The sequence below is a fragment of the Epinephelus moara genome, chromosome 5 (assembly GCF_006386435.1).
Source record: "Epinephelus moara isolate mb chromosome 5, YSFRI_EMoa_1.0, whole genome shotgun sequence".
In the NCBI taxonomy this organism is placed as follows: domain Eukaryota; kingdom Metazoa; phylum Chordata; class Actinopteri; order Perciformes; family Serranidae; genus Epinephelus; species Epinephelus moara.
Genome location: NC_065510.1, coordinates 5,114,677 through 5,125,588, shown reverse-complemented (window position 1 = coordinate 5,125,588; position 10,912 = coordinate 5,114,677). Strand labels below are relative to the sequence as shown.

Here is a 10,912-nt window from a genome sequence, read left to right as displayed (position 1 = left end):
ATATATATATATATATATATATATATATATATATATATATATATATGTGTGTGTGTGTGTGTGTGTGTATATGTATGTATGTGTGTGTGTGTGTGTGTGTGTGTGTGTATGTATATTACTACATGTTCACATCATGAACCTGGCTGCTACACCTGTAAACACCGTCACACTGTATGAACCTGTGACTGACTGAACTTATCTCCGTTACACATTAACATCACCTGAAGCTCCCGGTGTGTTTACCGGCTCCGGTTGTTGCGCAGACCGTGTAGGAAAACACAGCGGAAGTTTCCGTTAGCGGGAGTAGCTACTAGCTAACGGCTAATGCTAACAGAAGTGTCGGTGAACAGTTAAATAACAAAAATCATCAGTCAATCTAAAGTTCCCTAAACACTTATAAAAACCCTGTTAACACTCATTAACGGATTTTATTTCGTTCCTATCTTTAAAAACATCGCAGTGACGTTAGCTGTTAGCTTTAACATTCTCCCACCGGAGGCCGCACAAATCCCCGGCCTACCGTAGGCGTAGATGCCGCGTAGCAGGTCCTCCCGGAGGCCCATGGTGTCGAAGGTGGGGGTGACGTCCACCTCCTCGCTAGTCTCAAACTCCACCTTGGTCATGTCCTCCTCCCTCAGGAGTCTCTTTCTGCCCTGCGCACCGGCAGCAGCCATCTCTCACTCTGAGCTCTTTATTCCGCTGAAACTGGACCGACGCTGCGCCGCTGCTGCTCAGCTAACTGTTAACCGCTAACACGGGGGAAGAAAGACCGCCGCACGTGTCGCACCGATGACGTATGCTGCCAGCGACGCGACAAGTTTTTTTCTTCTCTTTTTCTTTTTTTGAGTTTAATGGCGGCTGGAGGAACAGCTTCAATGCGCACTACCGCCACCTGCTGGACATGGAGTGTGGAGCAGCAGCTCGGCAGGAGGCTGAATTGTCGCGGCTGTTCCTGTTGCTCTGTTCAATCATTAAACGGAAGCGTATGTGTTTTCCTTCATGTCCTTCCAGGTAGATTCTCGATGTAACACTTTGCTTTTCTTCAGTCAGTCCTCCTATTGACTCCCTTCTTTCTGTTGCAGTCTATTAAACATGTCTGTTAGTGTGAACACAGTCCAGCAGGATCTCCTCTCCTCAGACAGGAAATGACCATGTCCTCCCACTCTGTGATCTTCCAGCACCTACATCAAGTCCCAACACCTCTGCCAGGTTTTGTGTTTTTAATAATTTTCTTAATTTTTCATGGCATTTTTTTTTCCCAAGAAAAATTTGAGGGAGAGGGCAGAAGTTTTCTTTAAAGATTTTTGGCTTTTTCTTTTCTTTAAAAAATTTGGCCATTTCTTTTTCAAATTTGGGGGATTTTCAAAGAAAACATGCCTTTGCATGTTTTCTTTGAAAATCCCCCAAATGACACCACACATCATAACCAGAAACTGTAAAAACAGAAACGATCAGAAAAACAAAAGAGCTTAAAATATTGATAATGGATCAGAATCACTTTGCTTTACATCTCTTTTACAGTTTGGCCAAGATAAAGTGTGTGAATGAACAAACCAGCGTGAAGGAGGAGCGATGACTGAACGTCACTCCCACACAGTTTCTCTCCAAGTCTTTTTATTGATTGATAATTGATTGATTGATTTCTTCAGCTCTGTTCAGCGGAAACAACCTGCTGCTAACAAACAACTGATGATGCTGTTTAGAAATAAATGTAAATGAGTGAATGAAGACACGAGGTCAGAGGTCACACAGCTGACAACTGACCTGTCTCCCTTTGTCAAAGTCTAAAAAAATACAGTTCAGTTTAGAAAATAAATCCTCATGTCTGTTTAGAGTCTGACCAGGTCCTGTGGGTCTGACCAGGTCCTGTGGGTCTGACCGGGTCCTGTGGGTCTGACCGGGTCCTGTGGGTCTGACGAGGATCAGCAGGTCCAACAGAAACAGAAAATCCTCAAACTGAAGCTGAATCCAGATGTGATTACTTCCTGTCATCAGCCTGAGAGCAGCTCAGCGTCTGTTTGATTCCTGATCGTCTTCTGATGACTCATCAATCCAACACAGTCCAGCAGCTGACCATCAGTTCTCACATGATCGAGTGTCCTTAAACGCACCAACAGAACTTAAGTGATGTCAGCCTGACGTGGAGACTCAACAGGAAGTGTCCTGAAACTGGAGACGGAAACACGATTCATGGTTTTTGGGTGAACTGTTTCTTGGGCATGTTTTTGGCACTTTTAATTTTTTAATTATAAAGTGAAACACAACAATACATTCATGTGACAAACACACACAGGTGAGTGTGTGATGATGTCATGCCTGGTCACACTGTCACATCATCACAACATTCACCTGAACATCAGGCTGATGACATCATCAGTTTCAGGGTCATTAATGTTTTCTGTTGTAGATGTTTTATTCCGATGAAAAACTGTTGTACTTTATTCTGAAAATCACTTCCTGTGTGAGGCATTTAACGGTCAGCTGCTGCAGAGTGCTGTTGTTGTTTACATGATGATGAAAAACAAAGTAAACAGGAAGTTCATTGCATCATCATCATGTGTGTTTGTGTAAGAGACAGTCATGTGACACTCAGTCGTCTTTTGATTGGTGGACGTCCAGACTGACGACCTGCAGCTCCGTCAGGTTACTGCTGCTCTGCTGACTGATCACCATCTGTCCAGACAGGAAACACACGTTACTGTAGAACTACTGTAGTATCTGTAGAACTATCTGTAGTATCTGATGTATCTGTAGTACTATTTGTAGTATTTGTACAATCTGTACTATCTGTAGTACTCTCTGTAGTATCTGTACTATCTGTAGTACCTGTAGAACTATCTGTACTATCTGTAGTATCTGATGTATCTGTAGTACTATTTGTAGTATTTGTACTATCTGTACTATCTGTAGTACTCTCTGTAGTACCTGTACTATCTGTTGTACCTGTAGAACTATCTGTACTATCTGTAGAAGTATCTGTAGTATCTGATGTATCTGTAGTACTATTTGTAGTATTTGTACTATCTGTACTATCTGTAGTACTCTCTGTAGTACCTGTACTATCTGTTGTACCTGTAGAACTATCTGTACTATCTGTAGTATCTGTAGTACTATTTGTAGTATTTGTATTATCTGTACTATCTGGAGTACTCTCTGTAGTACCTGTACTATCTGTTGTACCTGTAGAACTATCTGTACTATCTGTAGAACTATCTGTAGTATCTGATGTATCTGTAGTACTATTTGTAGTATTTGTACTATCTGTACTATCTGTAGTACTCTCTGTAGTACCTGTACCATCTGTTGTACCTGTAGAACTATCTTTAGTATCTGATGTACCTGTAGTACTATTTGTAGTATTTGTACAATCTGTACTATCTGTAGTACTCTCTGTAGTATCTGTACTATCTGTACTATCTGTAGTACTCTCTGTAGTATCTGTACTATCTGTAGTACCTGTAGAACTATCTGTACTATCTGTAGTATCTGTAGAACTATCTTTCGTATCTGATGTGCCTGTAGTACTATTTGTAGTATTTGTACAATCTGTACTATCTGTAGTACTCTCTGTAGTATCTGTACTATCTGTAGTACCTGTAGTACTATCTGTAGTATCTGATATATCTGTAGCACTATTTGTAGTATTTGTACAATCTGTACTATCTATAGTACTCTCTGTAGTATCTGTACTATCTGTAGTACCTGTAGAACTACCTGTAGTATCTGATGTATCTGTAGTACTATCTGTAGTAGTCTCTGTAGTAAATGTAGTACTCTCTGTAGTATCTGCAGTACTCTCTGTAGTACTCTCTGTAGTATCTGCAGTACTACTGTAATACTCTCTGTACTATCTGTAGTACTATCAGTAGTACTCTGTAGAATCTGCAGTACTACTGTAGTACTCTCTGTACTATCTGTAGTACTCTCTGTAGTACTATCTGTACTATCTGTAGTACTCTCTGTAGAAAATGTAGTACTCTCTGTAGTATCTGCAGTACTATTGTAGTACTCTCTGTACTATCTGTAGTACTATCAGTAGTACTCTGTAGAATCTGCAGTACTTCTGTAGTACTCTCTGTACTATCTGCAGTACTGTAGTACTCTCTGTAGTATCTGCAGTACTCTCTGTAGTATCTGCAGTACTACTGTAGTACTCTCTAATATCTGTAGTACTCTGTACTATCTGTAGTATCTGTACTATCTGTAGTACTCTCTGTAGTACTATCTGTACTATCTGTAGTACTCTCTGTAGAAAATGTAGTACTCTCTGTAGTATCTGCAGTACTTCTGTAGTACTCTCTGTACTATCTGCAGTACTGTAGTACTCTCTGTAGTATCTGTGTACTATCTGCAGTACTGTAGTACTCTCTGTAGTATCTGCAGTACTACTGTAGTACTCTCTGTACTATCTGTAGTACTATCAGTAGTACTCTGTAGAATCTGCAGTACTACTGTAGTACTCTCTGTACTATCTGCAGTAGTGTAGTACTCTCTGTAGTATCTGCAGTACTCTCTGTAGTATCTGCAGTACTACTGTAGTACTCTCTGTACTATCTGCAGTACTGTAGTACTCTCTGTAGTATCTGCAGTACTACTGTAGTACTCTCTGTACTATCTGTAGTACTATCAGTAGTACTCTGTAGAATCTGCAGTACTACTGTAGTACTCTCTGTACTATCTGCAGTAGTGTAGTACTCTGTAGTACTCTCTGTAGTATCTGCAGTACTCTCTGTAGTATCTGCAGTACTACTGTAGTACTCTCTCTAATATCTGTAGTACTCTGTACTATCTGTAGTATCTGTACTATCTGTAGTACTCTCTGTAGTACTCTCTGTACTATCTGTAGTATCTGTAGTATCTGTACTATCTGTAGTATCTGCAGTACTCTGTAGTACTCTGTAGTACTCTCTGTAGTACTATCTGTACTATCTGTAGTATCTGTAGTATCTGTACTATCTGTAGTATCTGCAGTACTCTCTGTAGTACTCTCTGTAGTCTCTGTAGTATCTGCAGTACTCTCTGTAGTACTCTCTGTACTATCTGTAGTACTATCAGTAGTACTCTCTGTAGTACTATCTGTACTATCTGTAGTACTCTCTGTAGTAAATGTAGCACTCTCTGTACTATCTGTAGTATCTGTAGTACAGATAGTTCTGCAGTACTATCTGTAGTACTCTCTGTAGTATCTGCAGTACTACTGTAGTACTCTCTGTAGTATCTACAGTGCTACTGTAGTACTCTCTGTACTATCTGAAGTACTATCAGTAGTAGCTGCAGAACTACTGTAGTACTCTCTGTACTATCTGTAGTACTATCAGTAGTACTCTCTGTAGAATCTGCAGTACTACTGTAGTACTCTCTATAGTACTCTCTGTAGTATCTGCAGTACTACTGTAGTACTCTCTCTACTATCTGTAGTACTCTCTGTAGTACTCTGTACTATCTGTAGTACTCTCTGTAGTATCTGCAGTACTCTCTGTAGTACTTTCTGTACTCTCTGTAGTACTCTGTAGTATCTGCAGTACTCTCTGTAGTACTCTCTGTAGTATCTGCAGTACTCTCTGTACTATCTGTAGTACTCTCTGTAGTATCTGCAGTACTACTGTAGTACTCTCTCTACTATCTCTAGTACTCTCTGTAGTATCTGCAGTACTACTGTAGTACTCTCTACTATCTGTAGTACTCTCTGTACTATCTATAGTACTCTCTGTAGTATCTGCAGTACTACTGTAGTACTCTCTACTATCTGTAGTACTCTCTGTAGTACTCTCTGTATTATCTGTAGTATCAGTATTATCTGTAGTATCTGCAGAACTACGTAGTACTCTATACTATCTGTAGTACTCTCTGTAGTATCTGCAGTACTACTGTAGTACTCTCTGTACTATCTGTAGTATCTGTAGTACTATCTGTACCATCTGTTGTGCTATCTGTAGAACTATCTGTAGAATCATCTGTAGTATCTGCAGTACTTTCTGTAGTATTATCTGTAGATCTTACTATAGTACTATCATTAGTACTGTCTGTAGTACTGTCTGTAGAACTATATGTAGAACTATCTGTAGTATCTGTAGATCTTTCTGTAGTACTTTCTGTAGAACTATATGTGGAACTATCTGTAGTACTATCTGTAGTACTATGTGTACTACTACCTGTACTATCTGTAGTACTATCTGTACAACTATATATAGTACTATTTGTAGAACTATCTGTAGTACTATCTGTAGTACTATGTGTACTACTATCTGTACTATCTGTAGTACTATCTGTAGAACTATCTGTACTATCTGTAGTACTGTCTTTAGAACTATCTGTAGTACTCTCTGTACTACTATATGCAATACTATCTGTACTACTATCTGTAGAACCATCTGTACTACTATCTGTACTATCTGCAATACTCTCAGTACTACTATCTGCAGTACTATCTGTACTATTTGTACTACTATCTGTACTCTCTGTAGTACTATCTGCAGTACTATCTGTACTATCTGTAGAATTATCTGTACTATTTGCAGTACTATCTGTACTACTATCTGTACTATCTGTAGTACTATCTGTAGAACTTTCTGTACTACTATCTGTAGAACTTTCTGTACTACTATCTGTAGACCTATCTGTACTATTTGTAGTACTATCTGTACTATCAGTAGTACTATCTATCTGTAGTACTATCTGCAGTATTATCTGTACTATCTGTAGAACTATCTGTACTATCAGTAGTAGTATCTGTAAAACTTTCTGTACTACTATCTGTAGAACTATCTGTAGAACCATCTGTACTACTATCAGTACTATCAGCTGTACTGTCAGCAGTAGTATCAGCAGTATGGTACCGGGTGCAGTTGGACCGCAGACACGGGGATCTGAGCGGCGACCGGAGGGAGCGAGGTGAGGAAGACCTGAGGGAGAGGACCTGAGAGACAGAAAATAAAACACACAACCCAACACGTGTTAACAACAACTCAGAGTTCATATGTACATCACCACAGAAGCAGGATGGTACCTGGGTCATGTGACTGGCCGTGGCCTGTCGAGGGGAAGGTGTTGAGGACGGTGAGGCTGCCGTCACCCAGAGAGGGCGTCGGTGCAGCGTACATCACCGTGTGACCGCCGGGGTACATCATGTGACCTGCTACTGAGGAAGAGGCAGACGAGGACGAGGAAGAGGAGGACACAATGGAGGCAGAAAGACTGGCTGCAGAGACAGACAGACAGACAGAGAGACAGACAGGGACAGACAGAGACAGACAAACAGAGATAGACAGACATGGTTTTGTGTTAGCTTGCTAAAATGATCTCAGCATAAAGACAATGGAACAATCAGGGCTAACGCTAACGTTCAGTGAGATGGAACTTTACCTGAAGAGTTCAACTTCTGTTGTAATCATAGCAAATTGGTAACGTCAACAACGTCAACAACATCAGTATCATCAGCAACGTCAGTAACATCAGTATCGTCAGCAACGTCAGCAACGTCGGGCTATGGTCTTACCTGTGGAGGAGGCGGGGTTGTTGATGTCGGAGCTGCTCTGATTGGTGGAGGTCTGCTGACTGCTGGGCTGAACCTGAATGGTCTGTAGCTGCTGAGAGACTCCGCCTCCTGGTGAAAACACAGGAGAGCTACATGTCATCCATCAGTCATCATCAGTGTGTCAATAACCAATATTCTCTAATTCAACACAAAAACAAACAGCATCACCTGCGTCCGTCACATTAAGGGGACAGTTCGCAGATTTTATCCAGTTCTGGGTCGATGTGTAAATGAACTGAGGTAACGTTCCCTCCATCTGACCAGGATCATCACCTGAGAGTGCCGGTGTGAAACAGGTCATCTGGCTGTGGCTCAAAAAGTTCTCACTGGTCTCACTGGTCTCACGTGGTCTCTTGTGGTCTCTCTGATTTCTGGTCTCCCTGGTTTCTATAGCGACGCTGTTGGGTCAGGACAGCCTTACCAGTGGTAATGGCTGAATGAGGGGCCCCACCAGACCCTGATGGTGAGCAGTAAACTGAGAGCAGCAACATTAACCTTCAGATGAACCACGATTTGAACTGATGACATCACTGCTCCAACGGTTAATGATGTCATTAAAGGCGATCTGCAGACTGGAGGCAACAGTTCGATCAGCCCGTTGGTTCGTTTGTCTGAAGAGAAGAAGAACGCTGCGAACCTTCAAACTGCCCGCTGGTCTCCGAGTGTCTCTGTGTCTGTGGTATTTAATTCCTCAAACCGTCCAAAGAACTGATTCAGCTTCCTGAATTAAATACCACCCCCGCAAGGAAAGCTGTCCCTCAACCTGACGAGCAGGCACTCAGACTTGAAACAGTGGATGTGCGGAGGACCCTGAGAAAAGTCAACGCACGGAAGGCAGCAGGCCCTGATAACATTCCAGGACGGGTCGTCAGAGAATGTGCCGACCAGCTGGCCTACGTCCTCACTGACATCTTTAACACCTCGTTGATGCAGGCTGTTGTACCATCATGTTTCAAGGCTGCCACCATCATTCCAGTGCCTAAGAAATCCAACATCACCAACCTGAACGACCTCCACCCTGTAGCACTGACCCCCATAATTATGAAGTGCTTCGAGAGGGTAGTGAAGGACCACATCATCTCCAAACTCCCACCATCACTTGACCCATTCCAGTTTGCGTACCAGCCAAACCGTTCCACGGAGGATGCCATCTCCTCTGCCTTCCATCTGAGCCTGGAACACCTGGAGGATAAAAACACCAATGTGCGGATGCTGTTTCTGGATTTCAGCTCAGCGTTCAATACAATCATCTCTCAGCACCTGGTGTGCAAACTGGGTCACTTGGGCCTCGGCACCCCCCTATGCAACTGGCTACTGGACTTCCTCACCAGCAGAACCCAGTCTGTACGTGTGAACAATAACATCTCCAGCGTCATCTCCCTGAACACCGGTTCCCCCCAGGGCTGTGTTCTCAGCCCCCTGCTGTTCACCCTGATGACACACGACTGTCGTCCCAGATTCAGTACCAACCACTTCCTGAAGTTTGCGGACGACACAACCGTTTTGGGCCTCATCCAGGGTGACAACAAACTGGCCTACAGGGACGAGGTGAAACATCTGGTGAACTGGTGTAAAGTCAACAACCTGATCCTCAATGTTGACAAGACAAAGGAGATCATTGTTGACTTTAGGAAATCTCGGCCCAGTCATACACTCCTCATCAACGACACTGCAATGGAGGTCGTCAGTAGCACAAAGTTCCTGGGAGTGCAAATCACCAACAAACTAACCTGGTCCCTCAACACCACCTCCCTGGCGAAAAAGGCACAGCAGCGCTTGCACTTCCTGCGCCAGATGAGGAGAGCCTCCCTCCCCCCTCCCATCCTGACTACATTCTACAGAGGCACCATCGAGAGTCTGCTGACCAGCTGCATCTCTGTCTGGTTTGGGGCTTGTAAGGCCTCTGACTGGAAGTCTCTGCAGAGAGTGGTGAGGACAGCGGAGAAAATCATCGGGTCCCCGCTCCCCTCTATCCGGGACATTGGGCATAAGCGCTGCCTGACCAGAGCCCAGCGCATCTCCTCTGACCCCACCCATCCCCACCATGGACTGTTCTCCATGCTGACCTCTGGCAGGAGGTTCTGCAGCATCCGTAGCAGGACGTCCAGATTCAGAGACAGTTTCTTTCCCCTGGCTGTAAGACTATTGAACACTCACATACAATAAATAAACACTCATCTATGGACTGAAACAGCCCCCCCCCCCCACCGCCCACCCTCCATGGGGTCCTTACTGGACTATAACATGCTGCTACTTCTGATAGTGCAATATCATATCACTAGGTCACTTTATTCTCACACTGTACTGTGATGCACTGTAATTTTAATTTTAACTATTTGAAATTTTAACTTATTTTAAGTCATACCAGTGTTTTATATTTTATTTTATTGTATGTTACACAATTTAAGCGTCTATTCAGGAGCCAAAGTAATGAAATCTCGTTTAATATGTGCACCGATGGTGTATTTGTTGAATGACAATAAAGCAAGTCTAAGTCTAAGTCTCCGTGTGTCATGGACGTTTCAGTCTGTCCACGTCAGGTGTCCACACAGATTCATGACCCTACGTGTTAAATCACGCTGTCACAAAGGTTCTCTTCTGACTCCGCCTCTGTGTTATTCACACCTATCAGATTCAAACAATCAGTCCAGCTGCACACACGGACGAGGAAACAAAGAACCATACCTGATGATGTCACAGGTCGTGTGGGGGTTCTCCACAGAACGTCACTGTAAGAGCTTCATTATAAGAAACAAGATTCCAGGACTTCTCAAAAACTTTCAAGGTCCTTACTTATTCCATGACTTTTCCAGGTTACACACACACACACACACACACACACACACACACACACACACACACACACACATACACACGGGAGTGGTCATGCTCACCTGCCAGTGACACGGTGGCGGGTAGGCGGAGCAGTGTGGTGGGCGGTGTGGATGGAGTGTGCAGCGTGGTGGTGGCGGCAGTGGGGCCAGGGGCCCCGGGACCCTGGATGGTGAGAGGCGGGCCTTGCAGCTGGCTGAGGGGGATGGTGTGTGTGCCGGGGGGCAGCGAGGCACCTGTGGACAGGTGGGGGGGGGAGTGGCCAGAGACAAGTTAATGAACAGCTGAACATCAGTGAGGTCACTTTTTACAGAGGTTAGACTGACAGGCACGGGGCCGCGTAACTAGTTAGCATGCCGGAGTCTCATTCGTTATCGGAATTAACCAGACAAATCGCTCCACCAACTAAGAACGGCCATGCACCACCACCCACAGAATCGAGAAAGAGCTATCAATCTGTCAATCCTTTCCGTGTCCAGGCCGGGTGAGGTTTCCCGTATAGATCCAGATTGATTGGATCATTACACCCCTAAAGCCTAGTACACA

General features: G+C 43.6%; 2 protein-coding genes across 6 annotated transcripts in view; both read right to left on the bottom strand.

The window, feature by feature from the left end:
- Positions 1-799, bottom strand: part of eif4a3 (eukaryotic translation initiation factor 4A3) — an 18,508-nt gene extending 17,709 nt beyond the window's left edge. Inside the window, exon 1 of the mRNA XM_050043483.1 lies at positions 454-799. Within this exon, the coding sequence (XP_049899440.1) occupies positions 454-674 (221 nt within the window). The 5' untranslated portion in view covers positions 675-799. The remainder of the gene's footprint in view (positions 1-453) is intronic.
- A 798-nt stretch (positions 800-1,597) lies between these two features.
- The window catches only part of LOC126389683 (serum response factor-like), a 15,245-nt gene continuing 5,930 nt past the window's right edge, over positions 1,598-10,912 (bottom strand). For 2 of the 5 annotated variants that reach the window (XM_050043467.1, XM_050043468.1), the window contains exons 4-8: positions 10,429-10,602; positions 7,496-7,603; positions 7,007-7,198; positions 6,837-6,916; positions 1,598-2,673 (exon numbers count right to left, since the gene is read on the bottom strand). In XM_050043467.1, the coding sequence (XP_049899424.1) occupies positions 2,590-2,673; positions 6,837-6,916; positions 7,007-7,198; positions 7,496-7,603; positions 10,429-10,602 (638 nt within the window). In that variant the 3' untranslated portion in view covers positions 1,598-2,589. The remainder of the gene's footprint in view (positions 2,674-6,836; positions 6,917-7,006; positions 7,199-7,495; positions 7,604-10,428; positions 10,603-10,912) is intronic. The other 3 variants (XM_050043469.1, XM_050043470.1, XR_007569884.1) reach the window with 2 other exon arrangements.